Raw genomic sequence first — 22,398 nt, 5'->3', positions numbered from 1 at the left:
TCAGTTCAGGGAGGTGCAGCCCAGAGGCACCAGTGTTCAGGAATTTTGTGCATAGAAATGAAAGATGTATGAGGTGTTGGAGGGAACCAGCAACTGTAAATATTTGTGGGAACTCACAGGAAGCAAAAAAACCTTCCCGGAAATTCAGGCTTGCAAAACTCAGATAGGCAGGTGGCCTTTCCTGACAGAGGCGTGCAATGTAACAGTAAAAGTGACTTGTATCTGGGTTGATTTGGACACATACTCGATGGCTGGATCTACGAAGAGAGGGTGTAAACTGGGATTACAGCACAGCCTTGCGAATGTACCAGTCTTACCCCCAGGTAGCAAGGGGTCCACCCACCTGCTTGGCTGTCCCCTCCCCCTTCCCACATTCCACAAATATTTCCCGGGGATGGGGGTTGTGAGTGGAACATGGGCCTTGCCCTCCAGGCACAGCTAAGGGCTCACTGTGCATTTGGGCATCCTCCAGAAAGGGGTGACGCAGGGAAGTGTACATCCTTCACTGTGCGCAGACCAAGGCCAGGAAGGTGACATGAGTTATCGGAGGGCATCCCCCAGTGAGAAGGAATCAGGAACGCATTCTCCTCTTAGGCCATCTCTGTCTCATACCAGTCAAGCCACTGAAAGAGGATTCGGTACACGCTGAATGAGTGAATGGGTTCTGAGTTCCCTCTAAAACTGAGAGTGTAAATGGGGAGGATAAGGGAAGGGAAGAAGGCCTGTCTGCAGGCTCTCCCCCTCTGTCTTCCCTCCTGGCCACGGGAGCCACTCAGCCCAGAGTCTCCGTTCAGATCAGAGAAACGTTTGCTCCTTGGGAAGGTCATGTCTCTGAGTATACATCCACTGCCAAGCCCCAAGCACAAAGCCTTTCTATAGGAAACCTGGAAAATGTCAGAATCCCCTTTCCTAGTGTTCTCAGAACCAAAGGGAAACAGAGCCCCCAGCAGAAGCCGCTGGAACTCTGGCTCCAGGCAAGAAAGTCAAGGACTGGCTTGCCCCATGGTCTAGAGAGCTCAGGTGGTCTGCTGTCAGTTTTGGCCTGCAAATAAGCTTCACACTGGCCTTATCCCCCTGGATAGACTGTCCAGGCCACTCACACAAGCCATTCGCTCAACAAACCTATATTGAGCATCTGTTTGTTTATGGAAGCTGTGATCAACAACCCAGAGGGAACAGGGAATTTATACCCACTACAGGAAGGAAGGACATAAGTAGGCATGCTCTGGGAGATAAGGAAAAGGTGCACCGTCCAGGTTACCTGCTGTTAGCATTCAGTGGAAGAAAAGGGAACTTTGGGGAAGATAGATCAAGGAAGACTTTCTAGACAAGGTGGCAGTTGAGCTGAGCTGCAAAAGATAGAGTGGGTTTGGACCAGAGAATTCCTCACCTCCACAAGAAAATTTCCTTTTAGAAGCTGACACTTGAAAGTTCATCATTTCAGGACTCTTGACAGTTATCAAGCCAGAGCCCAGCATTCCACTCAGTCACGAAGCTGGGGTCTATAGGCTTACAGTCCAGCCTGTCCTGTCCCAGACGTTAGACGCTTGCTCTCTCTTCACCGAGGGTCTTTTTCCTGCCTTTGGTTACAGACTGAGATGGTCAAGCAGCTATCTGTGTTGTATGCAAAGGCACCATGGTTTGGTAGACAGAATAACGACTATGGGTTAATAAGGACCACTCACTCGTTTTGCAAGCCTCAGTTTCCTCTCATGTAAAATGGGAATGATAATGAGACTGCCCTCTAGGGGCGGTCGTGAGCATTAGGAAAGTTACCGTGTTGAAAGGACACGCAGTATGTACTCAAATACGTGGCAGCAACTATTAATATCCATTAGGTGAGATGCCAGGGGAAGGCTGACTGCTAAGGACACGATGGGGCAAGGACCAGGTCAGCCTTCTCTGCTGGCCTCCTGATTACCACTGGGCAGAAGTGCCCTGAACTGGGAGGCCAGGGATAGGGAGGGGCACTCAAGCCGCCCAGGAGGCTGCGTCTCCTGCTGGCTTCTATATCCAGGCTCCAAATGTCTCAATTAAAGTGCTGCCTGAGAGCAGGTGACCAAAACAAATGAACCTCCACAGTCTCGCTTTCCAGCTTCCTTGGTAGCTTAGACAGTCAAGAATCTGCCTCCCATGCAGGAGGTCCAGTTCAATCCCTGAGTCAAGGAGATCCCCTGGAGTAAGAAATGGCAACCCGCTCCAGGATTCTTGCCTGGAAAATTTCATGGACAAAAGAGCCTGGCAGGCTGTAGTCCATGGGATCTCAAAGAGTCAGACACATGAGCCCACGTGCACGCATGCACATACCACATACACATTCTCGCTTTCTCTCTGGTCCAAGGCCATGTTTTCTCTGAGTGGGACACTCTGCCTGTTCTACTGGCTCCCAGGATCTCTCCCTTCCCATCAAGGAGCATCTCTGTCAGACCAGGACCACCACATATGGCACGTCTTCAGAGGGCACCATTCATGTTCTGTGGCCTTCTTGGAGACCATCTTCACTGGAGTTGAAATGTTAGCTACTGTGTGGCCCCAGCAGAGCTCTTGGCCTCTGAGGCAAAGGTGTGGCCAGACTGGAGGGTATGGGGAGGGAGCTGATGACAGATGAAGCTGGAAAGACAGGTGTGGATCAAATTCCAAAGAGATTGGTAGACGGGTGTGGGTTTTATCCTGAAAATAGCAGTTAGTAGTAAGGAATCCTTATCTGCTCCAATGGGTTTCTGTTTCTCTTCCCTTGTATTGCTACCCAGCCTCACTCCCACCAGATTTGCTTTGTAACTCGTTGGCATAAAGGACCGGGTTACCTAAAAAGCAGAGCATCTTCTGCTAAGAATAGTCATATCACTGATAGTGCCTCACTCTTGATTGTGATGGTTTCCAGGAAGCTGTCTCCTGAGCCAAGGAAAAGCACAGTCTTTGCAATATCATACCCACCCGGGTTTAGGATCCTGTACTCACAAACTCTCAGTCCCCTCTGTGAGGTGCAGCATTCTCAAGAGGAACGAATGACGTGGACTGCTTTGTAAACTGTGAACTTCAGGTGTATTTCCTTCCCATCGACTGGCTCATTTGATATCACTGTGGCTTTGTGGTTCCCTTACTGAACTCTTTTCCCCATTTTACAGTTGAGAAAACTGAGGTGCAAAGAGGTTATGTGACATGTCCATGGTTATCTTGGTCTTAGATCTTTCTCTTTTTAAAAGCATTTTTGTTGGAGTATAGTTGATTCACAATGTTGTGTTCATCTCAGGCGTGCAGCAGAGTGAATCAGTTACACATGTACGTGGATCCACTCTTTCCCCTGTAGGTCACTACAGAGTTTTGAGTATAGAGCTCCCTGTGCTAAACCGTAGGTCCTTATCAGTTATATATTTTACATACGTATGTATGTCAGTCCCAAATGTAAATTGGTACAAACTTTATGAAGAATAGTATGGAGTTTCCTTAAATAAGCGTAGAACTACCATTTGATTCAGCAGTTCACTCCTGGGCATATACCTGGAGAAAACCATAATTTGAAAAGCTATGTGCATCCCAGTGTTGATTATAGCACTGTTTACAATAGCCAAGACACAGAAACAGCCTAAATGTGCCTTGACAGAGGCATGGATGAAGATGTACGTATACTTACCTGGCAGGGGAGATCCCATCATCATGAGGATTTGGTACATATATCCAGTGGAATATCACTCAGCCATAAAAAAGCCTTAGGCCTTTTGAAACTGAGGCAGTAGCCCCGATGACCTCTGAATTACCTTCAAGGCCAGTCTTCCCTCTTCTTGGAGAATGTGCTATTCATTCACAGGACAATGAAGCTAATGTGCCAAATAGCTTCATTGTCCTATTCTGTAGAATTTAACTTTGACAGCTGTCCTGCATTCGGTCTCAGTCGCTGTTGACTCAGATTGGCAGTGTTCCTTCTGGGGTGGCTGGCTAGGTCCATGGTTCACACCCACATACATCTTCTTACCAAATTTTCCATCAGCCCCACCCATGGTGTTCTCTTCTGTACGTGCTTTCTCTTTTTTTGCAATATGGGCAGGCTGAGAATTTTTCAAATCTTTTTGCTTAACAGTTCTTTCTTCATTTCTCTGTTCTCCTATTTTACTCTAAGCTGCCAGGAGGAACCAAGCCACTTCTTTAACACTTGGCTTCAGGATCTTCTCAGCAAAATATCTAATTTTTTTGGCTCACAACTTCTACCTTCCACAAAACACTGGAACGTGAGCATAAGTCAGCCAAATTCTTTGCCACCATGTAGCAAGGATCACCTTTTCTCTAGTGTTCCAGTAACATGCTCCTCCTCATTTCTGAGGCCTCATCAGAATTGCCTTTAATGTCCATTATTTCTATCAACATTCTGTACATGTGTGTTTCTGTATTCCCTAAGAATATGGATGGTTTCTCTACACATCTTTTTTTTTTTTTTCCTGAGCTCTCTCCAGAATCACATCTAACAGTCCCCCCACAGCAACATAGTCTTTTTTTTTTTTTTTAGCATGCACCTCAAAACTCTTGCAGACTCTACCCATTACCGAGTTCCAAAGATACTTCCACATTTTTTAGATATTTGTTCCAGCATCATCATACTGTTGATTACCAGTTTCTGTCTTAGTCAGCTTGGGCTGCTAAAACAAAGTACCATAGACAAGGTAATTTAGACCACAAGCATTTATTTCGCATAGTTCCAGAGTCTGAGAAGTCCAAGATGAAGGTGCAGGCAGATTCAGCGTCTGGTGAGAGGCCTCCTCCTGATATGAGGATGGCCACCTTCTTGCGATGTCTCCACGTCGTGCAGAGAGAGAGAGTGCTAGCTCTCTGGGCTCTTTTTCTAAGGGCACTAATCCTGTCGTGAGGACTCCACCCTCGTGTCTTTATCTCAACCTTGTTACCTCCCAAGAACCCCACCTACAGATACCATTGATTTGGGGTTAGGTGTTCCACTTAGGAATTTTGAAAGTGAAAGTCACTCAGTCATGTCTGACTCTTTGCTACCCAATGAAATAGTCATGGAATTCTCCAGGCCAGAATACTGGAGTGGGTAGCCATTGCCTTCTCCAGGGGATGTTCCCAACCCAGGGGTCAAACCCAGGTCTCCCGCATTGCAGGCGGATTCTTTACCAGCTGAGCCACCAGGGAATTTTGGAGGGTCTAAATGTGCAGTCCACAACAATGGTTATGAGATTAATAAGTGGCAAAATCTAGAATAGAACCCAGTTTCCTGACCTTCTTTACCCTCATAATACCCTTCCTGTGAGCATAGCTGAGCGGATGTTACTTTAAGATGGTACTCCAACACTCCAAGTAATTAGAAGGAGTAAATAAAATATAAATATTTATATATAAATAAAAATTTATATGAATATATATACTGCTACTGCTAAGTCACTTCAGTCGTGTCCAACTCTGTGCGACCCCATAGACGGCAGCCCACCAGGCTCCCCCGTCCCTGGGACTCTCCAGGGAAGAACACTGGAGTGGGTTGCCATTTCCTTCTCCAATACATGAAAGTGAAAAGTTAAAGTGAAGTCACTCAGTCGTATCCGACTCTTAGGACCCCATGGACTGCAGCCTACCAGGCTCCTCTATCCATGGGATTTTCCAGGCAAGTAATTGCTTCATCTGTAAAATGAAATGCACACAATACCTGCTTGTAGTGGGTTGTGAGGATTAGCTGAATTAACACAAGTAGGCTCAGAATAGTGCCTGGCACATAGTTAGTGCTCCAGAAGTGTAAGTGGTGCTTTTTAACTGCCACCCCCACCCCAGACACCAGCATGGCTCATTCCCTTTACTCAGAAGCCCATCACTGACCATCTGATCTAAAGTTTCATCACTGCCCCGACATACACAGGCCACAGCCTCCTTCCCGGCTTTGTGTGTTCTCAGATTTATCACCATCTTGGTAAACTACATATATACACATGTATTTGCTGGGCTGTGCTTAGTCACTCAGTCATGTCTGACTTTGCAGCCTCGTGGGCTGCAGCCCGCCAGGCTCCTCTGTCCATGGGGATTCTCCAGGCAAGAATACTAGAGTGGGTTGCTGTGCCCTCCTCCAGGGACTCTTCCCAACCCAGGGATGGAACCCAGGTCTCCCGCATTGCAGGCAAATTCTTTACCATCTGAGCCATCAGGGAAGCCCAAGAATACTGGAGTGGGAAGCCTATCCCTTCTCTAGGGGGCCTTTCCAACCCAAGAATTGAACCAGGGTCTCCTGCATTGCAGGAGGATTCTTTACCATCTGAGCTACCAGGGAAACCCAAACTATATATGTGTGTGTGTGTTATATATATATATATATATATATATATATAAATATAATTTACCGAGATGGTGACTATATATGTATATATGGGCTTCCTTGGTGGCTCAGACGGTAAAGAGTCTGCCTGCAATGCAGGAAACACAGGTTCGATCCCTGAGTCAGGAAGATCCCCTGGAGAAGGGAATGGCTACCCACTCCAGTATTCTTGCCTGGAGAATTCCATGGACAGAGGAGCCTGGTGGGCTACAGTCCATGGAGTCGCAAAGAGTTGGCCATGACTGAGCAACTGACACTTTCACTTTCATACATAGATAAGTATGTATATGATTTGTTTAACTCATTTGTTTCGTTTGCTGTTTAATCTTACATATAACTAGTGATATCCAAATCTTATCATGCCTCAGAGTCACCTGGAGGGTTTGTAAGGTCAGATTTCTTGGCCCCACTCAAAGGTTCATGATTCAGTAACTCTGGGTCAAGACATAAGAATTTTCATTTTTAGCAAATTCCCAGGTAATGTTGAAGCTATGGCCGTAGCCTAAAAGTATCAAAGAAACAGTATGAAGTCAGTGACATGTGTTGTTGTTTAGTCTCTAAGTCATGTCTGACTCTTTGTGGCCCCATGGACTGCAGCACGCCAGGCGTCCCTGTCCTTCAATGTCTCCCAGAATTTACTTAAATTCATGCCTATTTATCTGGTCTTTGTTTTCTTTTTTTAATCTTTTCTGTCTGTCTTTCTAACTCAGATGTAAGCTCAGTGAGGACAGGACTTTTGTCTGCTTTGCTCCCCAGCACCTAGAGTAGCAGATACTCAGTAAATGCCTGTCGAGCACTTGTTTATTGACTGCATGATCGTGCCCCGTTGGCCAGTTCCCACGGCTGGCATGGGGCTTCCTGGGTAGCTCAAACAGTAAAGAATCTGCCTACAACGTGGGAGACCTGGATTCTCTCCCTGGGTTGCGAAGATCCCCTGGAGAAAGGCATGGCAGCCCACCCCAGTATTCTTGCTGGGAGAATCCCATGGGCAGAGGAACCTGGCGGGCTACAGCCCATGTGTCGCAGAGTCAGACACGTCTGAGTGACTTGCTCTTTTCACGGCTGGCTTGGCTGCTCCTGTGTGGCCCCCGTGTGGTCCCCGTGGGGCCGTCCCCACCTCGCTGACCATGCGTGTTTGTACCCTAGATCACCCGGGCGGCCTGCAGAACCATTCTCGACTCCGGACACCGCCGCCTCCGCTCTCGCACGCCCACACCCCCAACCAGCACCATGCGGCCTCCATTAGCTCCCTGAACCGGGGCAACTTCACTCCAAGGAGCAACCCCAGCCCGGCGCCCACAGACCACTCGCTGTCTGGAGAGCCCCCCGCCGGCGGTGCGCAGGAGCAGACCCACGCCCAGGACAACTGGCTGCTCAACAGTAACATCCCACTGGAGACCAGGTGCGGGGCGTGGGGCGGGCTGGGGCCCTGAGGACAGGAGACGGCCGGGCTGAGATCCCCGGGGCTCTGAGGCCCTGGCGGGGCTGTGCTGCGTGCCCACCACCTGGCCCGTCCTGAGCAGCAGGGTCCCAGGGATCCGACTCTCTGGCTGCCAGAAAGAAGGGCCGTGGGATGGAGGGGAGAGAGTACTGGGGCTTGGGAATCAAGCAGCTCTTGAGGTTCAGGGCTACCCTGCTGCTCACTGAAGGTGTGAGCTTGGTCAAGCGGCCTCCCCTCTGCGCCTCCCTTTACTACACCACAGGGCTGCTGCTGGATGGAAAGCGCTGTTGTAACAGTAGGTGAGAGCTGCTGTGTCTAAGCAGGCTGGCATGTGGCAGAGAGCAAGCTCCCAGGGTCTGATTTGGGCCCACACCTCCGCCATTCCCTTCCGTGATTCGGTCTCCCTCTGCCTGGCGTGGCACCTGCGTGGTGCCATGGGGACCACCTGGGGACCAGGCAGGAGCAGCCAGTGGGTAGGTGGCTGCTCAGTGAGCATCTCCCCTGCCCACCTCTCCTCCTCCCCTGTCGGCCTAGCCACTCTATCCCCAAAGCCCTAACAAGCCCTAACATGGATGTATACGGGTTTGTGTGATAAAATGGTAGTCCTCGCAACTTGAGGAAGTAGGTATTATTATTGTGATCCCAGCTGACAGATTTGGAAGCTAAAACTTGGGATAGGTGACTAGTTCAGGTCCCATCACAGTCCACGCACAGCTGAGATTTGAACCCAGGTGCCCCGGCTCCTGGGTATGGGGCCATCTCCCTGCACCCCCACCACCTGCTGCTGAGCTGGACTCTGCCTCTCCTTTCTCCCAGCTTCCTAGGATGTTCCTTTCAGCTCAAGGATCTCAGTCAGCCTCAGTTCCTAGCTGTCTTCCTTCCCTTTGCTACATCACTATTTTTCCCAAGTGGAGATGATTCTTTTAAGATTATAAAAACCATACAAGCCCACTGGGGAAAGCACAGAAAGATGTAAAGATGAAAATTGGACGCACCCGCCAGCCTGCCACTCTGAGACACGCGCTCTTGACTTTGGGGGACGTAGCCTTTCTCTACTTGCTCTGAACTGAGGACAAAGTGTCCCAGGCTGGATGTTTGGAACCTCTTACTCTTCTGCCCTATTTCTCAAAGTAGTGGGAAACAGAGATTTTAGCCTCTTAAATCCCTGTTCCTTATCTGGGAAGAGGACAAAAGTCATGTCACATTTAAGGAAGTGAAGTTAATCCACACATGGGAAGCGGACCCATCGGACTGTGCCTGGCACCTGGCTGTGATACTCCCACCTTGAACTTGTGGGTCCAGTGAGAGAAAACCAGCATCCTTTTGTGTCTTTTCATACAGTCATTTTTTCCTAAAGTACATTTCTCACAGGTATGGCCCAACCCCTTCCCCAGTCTCTTAATTAATATGTCTGTTGACAGCCTTTAAAATCATGTGTGACTTTTCCCTGCGTGCTTCATTTGCTCTCTTCATGGACAGAGTCAGATAATTGTGTGCCTTCCCGAGCAGAGTAGCTTAATTAGATCCCCAGTATTCCCAAAGTGCTTGCTGAATGACGGCACACGATCAAAGGAAGCCAGCAAGTAATCAATGGCTCTCATTCTCTGAAGGGAGTGTGGCAGCCACTCCCTCTGCTTAGAAGTTTGTGTTTCTCACATAGCATCAACGTAGGTGTTTCTCCAAGTTTCTCGAGGGATAGGAAGATAGAGGAGAGGACCAGCAGCAGGGTTGGTCTCCTGATGGCTCTTGGAGATATGAGGGTGGTCCCAGCTTAACTCTCCTGCCTGGTCAGCCAGTGCCCATCTGCCCTCTGTCCTCCCACTTCCACTGCTCAAACCACAGGAACTTTGTTTTCTCTCTTCTTAACGCTTTATCGCTCAACTGATATTTTATAGAGCGCTTAGGAAATAGAAATAAGCAAGAAAAGAAAGTTACCCATATCTACCACCAGACAGTAATCATTATTAACATGTTGGCATATGCTTGTGTTTATGTAACATTTTCTTGTTTATCTAAATCCATACACATATATAACATAATCTTCTAAATTTAATATTCAGTGTTTGTGTGTATAGATGAGTGTACACATATGTGTGTTTATCAGTATTTCAGCAAAACCTTGGGCCTCACATGCCCCTGTGCCTTTGCACAGATTCTTTGCACAACTCTCTGCCAGAGTCACCCTCCTCCTTCCTTCTTGGTCTAGCGAAGTCCTACTTGTCCTTGAAGACCCAGATGAGATGTTGGAGGAAGGCTTCGTCTATGACCGCAGAGTTCTGTGCGTCTAAAAATAGCCTGAAGCTGGGAGAGGTGCCTAGTACAGTGGATAAGACAATCAGAATTCTGGCTCTTAATACCAGCTGGTCAACAGCACAAAACCAACAAGGTCGAGTTTATGAGGGAGCCATGTCAAGTCTGGGAGATAGGGTCACAGGTAACTGAACAACTTGGTGGGGTGAGAAGGATGCAGGCTTTATAGATCAGATGGATGTAGACGCCTACCTTGGCTTCAGCGTTTCCTGGCTGGGAAAATTCCTTAACATCTTTGGACCTTGATGTCCCCACCTGTAAATTGGGATAAGACATCATATCTCTTAGCTTGGGAGCTAATATATGAGCACACCGCACAGTGCCTGGCATTAAAAGACATGCCATAACATTTGTTTCCCTTTTTCTCCCATGTGTATCTGCTGCCCATATCAACCCTGTGAAGAAAAAGCCATTCAAAAATATGTATTAAGGTGCTGCTCACCAGAGGAGTTGAGAGGAAATTGTGGGTTCTCTCTCTTCTTTACTTTGAAACAGTGAGTTTGACCCTGACATTTTGAGGGCACAAGTTGTTCAAAGCACAGGTTTAAAGGTCAGATGCATCCTGTGATCAGACCCTCACCCCAGTGCTCACTAGCTGCAGACCTCGACCTTACAAGTCTTCGTCTCTGCAGGGGAGAAAGTGCTAGTGAATTCCTGTTCTGATGATCTACTGCTGCATAACCAACTACCCCAAGACTTAGTGGTTTAAAGACCATCAGTTGATTGTACTTCACAGCGTGAGTTGAGAGTTCAGGAAGAGCTCGGGTGGGCTGGCCCTCTGCTCCACAGCGGGTAGACGGGAGGCAGTTGTGTCTGGCTGTTGGCTGAGCTGGTCTGAAGGATCCAAGATGGCTTCACTCATGTGCCTGACACCCTGGGGGACACCGCTCAGAAGCTGGACTTAGGTTGGGGGCACCCTCTCCTTCTCGTATAGTCTCAGGGTGTCTCTCCACGTGGCAGCTCAAGGCTCCACTGTGCTGAGACAAGAAGCCATTGATCCTCCTAATATTAGGCTTGGCCTGGAACTGGCATGGTGTCACTTCTGTCATATTCTGTTGGTCAGAGCAGTCACGGGCCAGCCAGCTTCAAGGGAGAGACAATAGACCCCATTTCTCAAAGCAAGAAGAGCTGAGAATTTTCATCCTCCTTGAATCTACCGCACTGCCTCATCAAGATGTTGGAGCAGTTAACAAAAATAATGTCTGCATAGGTCTTAGCACACATGCACGCTCAAGGGCTTATCATGTAGTTATTTGTTGTCCAGTAAATATTCAGCAGTGCCTACTGTGTGCCAGAGAACAGACTGTAGCAGTAGGCGAGAGATCAACACCAGAAACGTGTTTTAACTGCCTTGCCTCAGGATCCCCCAGCACACAACATAGCCTTGCCGCCTGATGGGGGTTTGATAAATACTAACACGCAAGCGAAATGGTGTGAATGAATGATGGAGCAAATGAATGGATATGTACACTCACCTGAGGCCTGAGCAGGGCGCAGGGGAGACGTCCCAGGGGCCCTGGTGCCAGGGGACACCCTGGTGAAGAGCAGGAGTCCCCAGGGAGAGGCAGGGAGGAGAGGCGGGCCGGGGTAGACACAGACTGAGCTCAGCCCAGGGAGCCCCAGAGAGCAGGGCCTGTTTGAGACGGCTGCCCTGAACAGCTTCGCCACTCCCCATGCCAGAGAAACAGCCACAGGCCCCTCCCTAATTGTTGCACTGAGTCTTGGTTGAGGGCGAAAATAAATAGCGGAGCAAATACCCTAACAGCTAGTAGAGTGACCAGGAGGGGTTTCTCTTGGATGCCGGCAGGAGAAAAGAGGCTACCAGGACAAAGAAGAGGAAGGACTTGATTAACCTGTTCCTTTCCCTGCCCCGCCCTGCTATGCCACTGGCACCCCCCAGGGTGACCGAGGCCCCCAGGGAGGAAGGAGATGGGGTCTAGCTGTGCTCCCCAGAGCTGGGCTGCGATGTTGCTTTAAGCCCCGCAGGTGCGTCTGTGGTCCATTCTGGTGGGAACCACGTGTTGAGAGTCCCCTAAAACCCAATCCCCTTCTTTCACCATCTGAGGCATCAGATGTGTGATTGAGTTCACAGGGCCTGCCTGATGAATAACCCGACAGGCTCCTGTCGGATAAAGGGGAAGCCAGAGCAGAAGGCAGCCAGAGCTCAGCTCTAGCTCCTCTGATGGCAGGCCTGGTCTGGGAGCCTGGGGTCCACTCCGCGGCCACACTCCACTGGGGGAACAGCCATGCCCACCCCCAGGGATGGGAGGCCATCCCCTGGTCTCCAGCCCAGCCCTGACGCGCTTCCCAGAAGGGTGCACGGTGTCTCCTGGTGCTCCAGGCCAGCTTCTGAGCATTGCTGGGAGCTGACTGAACCCCACGGACTCTGTCATTTGGTGATTCGATCACAGACATGACACAGCCACTCCCACGCGGGAAGCACAAGGTCTAGTGAGGGAGGCAGGGCTGTCTGCATAATGCTCTGACCAGGGAAGCCTCCCAGCAGAGAGGACTGTGGGACCGCCCCCTCCCCTGCGTAGAAGCACCAAATAATAACCATAACAAACACGCAGAGAGTCCATACTGAGTGTGCTAATGAGCTTCCAACCAGGGAAGCTCATTAGAGACTCAGTGCCCAGGGTTTTATTGAGGGCTGGTCACATGGACACCTCACCTCCTGCCTGGCATGTATCCAAAATCCAGACTCCCAGAAGGAAGGCAGGTGTTCAGCATAAACCCTGGTGTTTATGCAAATAGTTGAGGCCCAGTGAGTCAGTCCCTCTTATCAGTTGATGGTGGGAACCCGCCTGAACCCTAAGTTCCCAGACACCAGACAAGCCGACACACCAACCTTATAAGCATGCCTTTAAAAGGATAGCTGTCAGTACTGCTATCTCAGTTCTTCTGCACTCCTCTGCTATCTTAGCTCTTCTACACTTAGCTCTTATTACCCTCCTCACTGGAGAAGTGAAGAATCTAAAGAACAGAAAACTTAAGAAACTTATCTAAGGAGCCACAGCCAGTGAAGGGCAGGGCCACAACCATACCCGGGCCAGCCTACTCGGAGTTTCTGCCCCAACCACTGTCCAGTGCTGCCTTTATGATCATTACACGTAGTGTCCTGGGGCGTGTACGAGTGGAATTTCAGGGGAGAAAGGAATTCCAAGACGAGAGTTGTGCAAAGGCCGGGAGAGAACTTGGATTTTGGGGGAGAGGGCTAAGAGTTGGCTGAAGTGGGAGCTGCAGGGCATCCCTGTGGAGATGACAGTAAATAGGGATCAGTGACCCTTGAGTTCCATGAGCAGGAGGGCGCACTTTACCCTGTGGGTTGGGGCCTGGAGCGGTAGACGTGAGGGTGAGTAGCTGTCAACATCTTTCAAATCGAGAGGGACATCAAGGGAATGGCATGCAAGACCTGGTTCACTTTTCTATGTTCATCCTTCCACTCAAATGCCAGCTCTGTAACTAAATTTAAGTGGTTTTGGCTGAGTCTCTTACACCCAAGCACCCTGTGGGAGGGTCTCAGCTGCAGGGTGTGGGGTGTGAGCCCTGCCTGTCCTGCTTTGTCTCAGGGCCCTGTGGGTAGAAACCTGGTCCAGGACAGTGGCTTGTGGTGAGAAGATGGGCTGTGGAACGGGGCGGTCCCAGAAGAACCACTGGCCTCTGCAGCTCCCCAGCCACTTCCTCTCCCAAAGCCCTGTCTTCTGCATTTGGGAGGCAAGCTCATCCGGCCCTGGGTCAAAGAAATGGAACCCTGCTTCAGGCAGCCCAGTAACTGATCCAGGGCCTCCCCTCAGGCTTTGAAGGGAGCCAATCCCCTCTCCTCTCTATGAGGAGCTCTCAGTACCGTCTAGCATTACTCTGCAGTGCCCTCTCCAAGCCTTGACTGCTCTTTCCTGATAGGCAGCTTGATGAGGTCAGAGAGATCTGGGTTTGAGTCCCGTCTCTAGCTTTTCATTGCTGTGTGATCTCAGGCAGTGTCTTAACATCTCTGGGTCTCAGCTTGCATATCTGTAAAATGAGTTAACAACAGCCAGCAATGAGAGGGTCAGATGAATCTGGAGGCCATAGCTGAGCTCTCAGCAGCAGTGAGCTGGAGACCCTGCAGGACTGTAACCCAGGGAGGGCTCAGTAGCTCAGGGTCCCCATCAGGAAACCCTCATCACATTTATGTTTCAAAAGAACCAGAAACCCAGATGTTGGGGGCAGAGGTAGACACAAAATGTACTGGGGATTCTTGACCTGGGCATTGGGTCACCGGAGCTCTCATTCCAGTTCTGCCACTGACTTGCTATGTGGGTGGGAGTAGGACATGTGTCTCTCTAGGCCTTGGTTTTCTCAGAGTCAGATGCGACCTAATAAATTGACGCAGACTCAGTTTTGAAAGTACGAAATAAGGCTTGTTATTTTAAGGCAAAGGCTTCCCAGGTGAAACAGTGGTAAAGAAACTGCCTACCAATACAGATGATGCAAGAGATGTGGGTTCGATCCCTGAGTCAGGAAGAACCCCTGGAGGAGGGCATGGCAACCCACTCCAGTATTCTTGCCCAGAGAATCCCCATGGGTAGAGGAACCTGGCAGGCTACGGTCCACAGGGTCACAAAGAGTCAGACATGACTGAGCACACACACAGCACAGTTCAAGGCAAAGTAGCCTCTGAATGGGCAGCATTTCAGCAAGTGCGCGTGTACCCCCAAGTTCCTGAGCGATCTAGACGATTGACCTCGGAGTTAGTGCGGATCTGGACGCTCTCTCAGGGGATGACACGCACTCTGTCACTCTAGAGACCCCTTTCTGCCGTGTTGCCTTTTCCCGTTTGAATGGATCTGTACTTTCAGGAGGTAGTTGCCCATTCTCTCTCTCTCTTAAAAAGTTTTCTTTAAAATTACAAAATTAAAATGGCTCTTATTCCGGACACTGGAAAATCCCAACTGTTAACGTTTTGATCTTTATCCTTCGTCCCTTTTCCCTGAATATGTTTACTTGCTACTGATGCATCCCCTGGAGAAGGAAACGGCAACCCACTCCAGTATTCATGCCTGGAAAATCCCACGGACCAAGAAGCCTGGTGGGCTACAATCCATGGGGTCGCAAAGAGTAGGACACGACTGAGTGACTTCTGTGTTGTGTGTGTGTGTGTGATGCATCTTAAAGATTAGATTTGACGGTCTAAGAGCACAGTCCTCAGCTAGTGATACAGGCCAGACCCCGTGTGTCCTGGTGAGCGTGCCACATGGCCACTCTCAGGCCCCAGGAAGGCAGCAAGAGCTCAGCTCTGGGGTCCCTGGACAGGGGAGTGAGGGCCTGCCCAGGCTGGGCGGTTCAGACTATGAAAAGACTGCAGATGTCCTCCTGAAATGCAGGGAATAGAGGGAATAATAATAGAACACCCCCTGTGCTACCCTCAGTTAAACACCAACTACATGCTCACCATATGCCAGGCACACTCCCCTTGGTATACCCCATCACCCGCAGTAGTCAGCAAGTATTTGAGTTCTTTCTACCATCTGTCAGGCACCTGCAGGCCAGGGGCTGAGAGAAGCAGACCTTCCTGACCTCAGGGCCTGTGTGCTTCCCACTGGGTCACACGACCTCCCATCAGAAGGCCTCCCTGCCTGGGGGCAGAAATGGGGCGACTCTGAGGGACTTCCGCTCCCCTGTGGGAACTCTGGGCTCTGTGGGATGCCCCAGGGGTGGCTTCCAGAACCGGCTGCCACCCAGATTGCTAGGTATCCCCCACCACGGTGGTACTCAGAGGCTCGGCTGCAAAACAGTGCTGTCTGAGCCCCTACAGTCCCTGGGAAGGCCAGTGGAATGGCGCTCTGAGACAGTACTTACAGCCCCTCCTTTGCGAGTCTGTGGGGCTGGGCAGGAGCAAAGCCACAGGCTGGGCAGGTTATGGGCAGAGAGGGCCTGAACGGGCCTGAGCTCCGATGGCAGACAAACTCAGTCTTCAGTCTGACTCTACCACTTGCTTACTCTATGATAGAACCTTGGGACTTCTCCAGGCCGTGCCATGCATGCCAGCCTACAAAACAAGGATGCAGTGGAGACTTTGCAGGGTTGTTGGGGAAGAAAGATTTACACTGGATAATAGTTGCACAGCTCTAGACAGTGGGAAGTATACAGTGGATCTAGGGTGTGTGCATACTAAGTTCCTCGGTCGTGTCTGACTCTTTGCAACCCTGTGGACTGTAGTCCGCCAGGCTCCTCTGTCCATGGGGTTCTCCAGGCAAGAATACTGGAGTGGGTTGCCGTGCCCTCCTCCAGGGGATCTTGCCAACCAAGGATCGAACCCACATCTCTTACGTCTCCTGCATTGGCAGGCGGGTTCTTTACCACTATCACCGCCTGAGAAGCCGAGATGTAGGTTAGGTAGCCACTGTTATGACTAGCCTTGGTATTTATTTCTGTAACCTTTGCCTAAACTCTGAAAACACTTCCAACATTCCTCAGTTGTTCCTATAGCAACCTGTGAGTTTAGCATTATTAGCCCCATTTTACAGATACAGTAGTGTAAGATTAGAAAAGGTTAAAGTGTCTACACAAAGTCACACAGCAAGAATGCGGCAGAAAGGGGGCTTGAATTTAGTTTTCCAGTTCTCAAGATCTGGTCAAAGTCAGAAGGATAGTCTCTGGCAGGGCTGGCCCCAAAAGGTGACTTTCTGCAGTCAGTCCTTCCCTGAGGCACAGACAGCAGGGGGTATCCACCACAGGCATGCTCAAAACAATTCAAATGAGGTGGCAGCAACCCTGAAACATCGGGAAACAAGACCCCACACACTTGTGTGTGAGTGGCGTCACTTAGCAGGCACAGTTGAGACCAAAGTGGCGAGTGTGTTGACTTTCATTCTGAGTCCCAGAAGGCCGCAGTGCATGTGGGGGACAAAAGAGCCCCCCATCTCTGTGGAGCTCTGTCCCTGCCAATCAGTCATCACCCAGGTCCCCGCACTGCCAAAGGACCCATTCCCTGCTCTGTACAATGGGGACGACACTGCCTTCCTTGTACCGTGCCTCTCTTAAAGACCTGGGATAAATGGATATCATGCGCCTAGCTCAGCACATAAGCCGTAATCAGTCCGCCAGTCAGAGATGCGATGTGATGCACACAGCTGGCAGACCTACAGGTTTGTATGGAGGGTGCTCCCTCCAGATGCTCTGGGCCAGGCAGACCCTGGGCACCGGGGGCTTGCCCACAGCCCCCTCGCCTGGAAACCACGCCCCGCTGGTCTTACGCACAGCTGCACCAGTCAGCCACTCTCTCTGTTTCTCTACTCTCCCCTTCATCGATGCATGACTCATGGCTTCATTCATGTCTCCATGTGTGTGTAGAAACCTAGGCAAGCAGCCATTCCTAGGGACATTGCAGGACAACCTCATTGAGATGGACATTCTCAGCGCCTCCCGCCATGATGGGGCTTACAATGACGGGTACGTGACGTCCCCATGCTCCTCCCCTCTGTGTGTGCTCTCCCTGTGGCTCCTGCTCTTGCATGCTGACCCTGAGACCTTTCCCTGGGACCTCCTGGGGGAAGTGATGAGGCCATGTTGCATGCCCATCCCCAAGCCTGTGTTCAACTTGCAAGAGTTTATTCTTGGAGTACCCTATCCCCCAGCATATTAACAGCAGTCTTGTTAATATGGTGCTCCCAGCATCTCATTGGCTGCCTTGGACATCCGGAAGCCATCTCATGTAGCCGCCTCTATGCAGCACAAGCCCTGTGTTGTATGTATGCTGGCCCTGGTGTTGTATTCTGTGGCCCGAGGCCTCTTGCACCCCACCAGGGTACAAGATCCCTCTCATTCTTACCTTCTTCCCTAAGACTTCGGGGGCATTCAGTACAACCAGTGCACCCCGTTTCCCAGGCCGTGTCCCAGTCTTCCCATGGCTGTGGTTAAAGGCAGGCTGTGGAGGATTTTCCGGCACCTAGTTTGGCCACAGCCATGTGCTTTGACCTTGCCATGCTGCCCTCAATGCTATGGCCAGGCTGCAGGACACAGTTGCCTGTCTGTCCGCTGCTGCAGCTGTTACCAGGGGCCTGGAAGGCAGCAGACTGGCTTCTGAGCAGAGTTCTTTGAAGGCATTTGCTGCCATTCACTGTGTAACAGCCACTACGGGACTCTTGACCTTGGCAGAGTTTAGTAGTGGTTTCTTGGTTCCCACCCCTACCAAAGTGAAAGTGAAACTGAAAGTCACTCAGTCCTGTCCGACTCTTTGCAACCCCGTGGAATATACAGTCCATGGAATTCTCCAGGCCAGAATACTGGAGTGCATAGTGTTTCCCTTCTGCAAAGGATCTTCCCAAACCAAGGATCGAAGACCCAAGTCTCCCGCATTGCAAGCGGATTCTTTACCAGCTGAGCCACAAGGGAAGCCCAAGAATACTGGAGTGGGTAGCCTATCCCTTCTCCAGAGGCTCTTCCCGACCCAGGAATCCAACGGGGGTCTCCTGCAGTGCAGGCAGATTCTTTACCAACTGAGCTATCAGGGAAGCCCAACTCCCTCTAAAAAAAAAAAAAAAAAAGTTGGTATTCCATTCCTCCACCATGGTACAAAAGCAAAGGATGTATTGGAGGAGAGGAAAAACTGGCGGTTTCATAATCCCCGGGGGAGGGGCGGGGGGTGAGGGCAGAATAGGATTTTAGGCGTTTTCCAAGTTACTGCAATAATTTTAGAAGACATCTAGTTCCTTCTCCAAGAAAACAGCATCCCAGCCCCCCGTGGCTTCCCAGGAAAAGGATCTCAGCACCCAGCCTTCTGTCCAGCTGGGGTGGGTTCCCCATGGGCAGGGCTGTCCCACTCGTGTTTTTGTGGAAACGTGTCTCCGTGTGCCCTGTTCCGTGGTCCGGCACATGATTTTCCTTATTCTCTGTCCCTCCGTCTCCTCCGTGGTGGCTCTCTCTCTCTCTCCACCTCTCTAGGCTCTTCTGCATGCTTCTTCCACCGCTGCCTCCACCCTCAGGTCAGTGTGGGCTCCGGGGCGCCGGCTAACCCTGCCGCCCCCGGCTTCTCTCCGTCCACAGGCACTTCCTCTTCAAGCCGGGAGGCACCTCCCCGCTCTTCTGCAGCACGGCGCCGGGCTACCCTCTGACGTCCAGCACGGTGTACTCGCCGCCGCCCCGGCCCCTGCCCCGCACCACCTTCTCCCGCCCGGCCTTCAACCTCAAGAAGCCCTCCAAGTACTGTAACTGGAAGTGTGCGGCCCTGAGTGCCATTGCTATCTCGGCCACGCTGGTCATCCTGCTGGCATACTTTGTGGGTAAGTACCGCCCCCCCGCCCTGGGGTCCCTGGGGGCCCCTTTGGCCCAGAGGGCAGTGACCGAGACACCTGTAGGCAGTCAGAGCTTGCGGGGTGATCCGTGTGGGCCAGGCACCCTGGGCCGGCCGGTAACGACACCCCCTGCACCCCGAGACTGTTAAGGGGGGCTCTGGGACCGTCCCCTCCTCCTGCATGTACACCAGGAAGGTGGTGTGCATGCACATCCTGGATGTGCATCCTGTCGGCCCCCTCGTGTGATGGAAGCCTGGCATCGGGCACCAGCACTCAGGACTGGCTTTTGAGGTGGTCGTCTATGACATGACTGTCACGGGTGATAGTCGCTAGAAATGAAGTGGCAAGCTGGGAGGCTCGACAGCAGGCTGGCCTCTCCTGTGGGTGCCACACCGCTGCAGCGAGGAGCAGGGAGTAGGCCGCGGGCCCTGGGGCTGGAAGGAAGCTGCCACAGAGTGGGCTGTGGTGACCTCAAGCCAGGAAAGCGGGTCTGAAGGTGAGGGTCTGGCCGGGCCTTCCGGGGGAGCCGAGGTCCAGGGGGAGACCGTGGTTGGGAAGAGCCCCCATGAGCGGTTGGCACTGGCTGAGGGGGCACACAGGCCGGGGGGCGGCACAGACCAGCCTGCCTAGCTGACCCCAGGGCTCCTCCCGTGTAACACACTCCTCTAGGCCCACCGCCGTGCCTGCAACACCCCCACTGCGCGCTCTTCTGATGTGTTTGCAGCACAGTCGGGTGTCCTGCTTCCGACCCCTGCCTTTGGTCTCTGGTCTGCTCCCAGGAAGGATGTTACTCTGGAGAGAGGCGTAGAGTCCGCTGCCTCTCTGTAAATCAGCCTGTTAGTAACGGCATCCACCAGGGTTGGCTTAACCCTCTGTCCTTCCCAACCTTCAGATTCTATCATTCTAAGATGTACAGTAGGTGAGGCCAGCTTGAGAAGGCCTGGAATCCACGCTCAGGCATTCTGAGATCCTTCTGTTAGCAAAGGAAACCTGGCTGTGTAAACCCAGTAAATAGAAATGAAACTCACTGGCAGAAGCCAGAGGAAGGCAGAGCGCTGCCCACTGTGGAAAAGGACTCTGACAAGCAAAGTCACCATGGACGGGAGAGGACTGTCCGGAGAGGTAGTAAGCACTGTCTCAAGGAGTGATGAATAGTGCGCGGCTCCCGCTGGTTTGGGAGGAAGAGACTCAAGCCTGAATGGGGGTCTGGGTGATGTAAGCTGTAAAGTCACTTTGCTCTCAAGATCTTTAAGTAAAAACAAGTAATCAAGAAGATGATAACCCTCTGAACAAAGACTCCTTAAGCATCTGGAGCTGCAGTAAGCCTTTTCTGGCATGTCGGGTCTCTTCTCCGCTTGTGAAGATTGGGTTGGAGAATCTCGTGGCATCGAGATCAGGTTGGCATATGTGTTTATCTGCTCTTCTGTCTGATTGATTAGCTGTGGCCGCCTTGAAAAGCGGTGCTGAGAAGCCTCCCCAGGCTTCCTTCAGACTCCGTGGAAGAGTCTGTGACTGATGGCTGATGTCTGCTGTGGTCACAGGAGCGGAGAATATTGATGACAAACCAAGTGTTTGCCACCCCTGCTCTGGGTCTTTGGGTAAAAAGGAACAGCCAGACTGGGAGCAGTCAGCTCCCAGCCAGGTTCTGCAAGAGCGTCAGGATTGATATAGTCTGGGTCACCGGGGAGGCTTGTGGGGTTCCAAGCGTGGCCATCTGGCACAGCAGTTTGTCCGTGGCGTCACCAGTACTGTAACCCCACCGACCACCAGCACAGCCCTTGCTTTTTACTGACATTATTATATTTCATAGATGAGTTGACTTTTTTTTTTTTGGCTAATCCCAAACTCCTAATTTACCCGCCTCCCCACCTTTCTCCTTTGAGAACCATAAATTTGTTTTTTTTTTTTAATTAGTTTATTTTTATTTGAAGGATAATTGCTTTACAATATTGTGTCGGTTTCCATCGTACATCAACATGCATCCGCCATAAGTATATACATGTCCCCTCCATCTTGAACATCCCTCCCACCCCATCCCACCCCTGTAGGTTGTCACGGAGCCTCAGTTTGAGTTCCTTGAGTCATACAGCAAGTCCCCACTGGTTGTCTGTTTTACATATGGCAGCGTACACGTTTCCATGCTACTCTTTCCATCCGTCCCACCCTCTTGTCCCCGCCGTGCCCACACATCTGTTCTCTATGTCCACATCTCCAGTACCGCCCTGCAAACAGGTTATAGATGAGAAGGCTTTTGAACAAGCAGTGCAACTGTTCATCGAGAGACAGCAACTTGTTTTGTGTTAAAGTCGAAAGGTTTATACTATACACAGTGTAACTTAGTTCAGAAAGAAAGTCTAAGTCTCTATATATTAAATAACCTTTCTTTCTGCTGTCCATCCCGTGGGCTTCTTCCTCTTCCATTTAGTAAGACTATATCATCAATTGTCTAAAAGTAGGGGCTACTGTGGGAGCTCGTGGGTTTCCTGTCTAGGAAGGTTGCAAATAGTGCTTAATGACGACTAAGCAAGACAGAGGTTTATTCACTGAATAGGGCTCATCACTGGAGGACCTTTCATTTCCCTTCCCGCACTGATAATGTCAAACTCCAAAAATAGTCACAACCTAGAACCTGAGAGTTACGTTCTATTTGGTGGGAATTTTTAGGACGTCACGCCTGGGAGACAGACTCTGAATAACCCTGACATAATTGCTCCGAGGAGGTAGGCGACAGGGTGGGAGTCAGGTTATACAGAAGTCTGCAGCGAGGAACAGGTAGTCTGAATATCAAAGGATTGTTGTTAATTAAGGAAAACCAGGTATCTCAAGAAATTTGGCACTTTTCTGTGTATGAGGGGGATGAAAGAGGCTGGGCTCACTGAAATCATTCCTCTCGTGTGTCTCGGCTATCTGAGGTAGGCATCCAATTCTTGATTTTTCACGTCCTTAGTTCCTTGTTCACCGTAGGGAGTAGCAGCAGCTGCTGGATCACAAGCATTGTTCTCCCTTTTGGGTGCCCTCAGGGCTCAGAAATTCACACTCGGGGGCCTGAAGTTGCTGATGGCTGCAACATC

The 22,398-nt window shown here is 50.8% G+C and overlaps 1 protein-coding gene across 14 annotated transcripts in view; it reads left to right on the top strand.

Moving 5' to 3' along the window:
- Positions 1 to 22,398, top strand: part of TENM4 (teneurin transmembrane protein 4) — a 1,162,188-nt gene that overhangs the window by 891,422 nt on the left and 248,368 nt on the right. For all 14 annotated transcript variants that reach the window (XM_086385810.1, XM_086385811.1, XM_086385817.1 and 11 more), the window contains 3 exons: positions 7,451 to 7,706; positions 17,388 to 17,486; positions 19,080 to 19,315. In XM_086385810.1, the coding sequence (XP_086241936.1) occupies positions 7,451 to 7,706; positions 17,388 to 17,486; positions 19,080 to 19,315 (591 nt within the window). The remainder of the gene's footprint in view (positions 1 to 7,450; positions 7,707 to 17,387; positions 17,487 to 19,079; positions 19,316 to 22,398) is intronic.

Source organism: Bos grunniens, chromosome 29 (assembly GCF_055505025.1).
Source record: "Bos grunniens cultivar Pamir isolate PY7600 chromosome 29, Bosgru_T2T1.0, whole genome shotgun sequence".
NCBI lineage: Eukaryota > Metazoa > Chordata > Mammalia > Artiodactyla > Bovidae > Bos > Bos grunniens.
The sequence above is the reverse complement of the archived record's forward strand: the minus strand, read 5'-3'. Positions and strand labels throughout refer to the sequence as shown.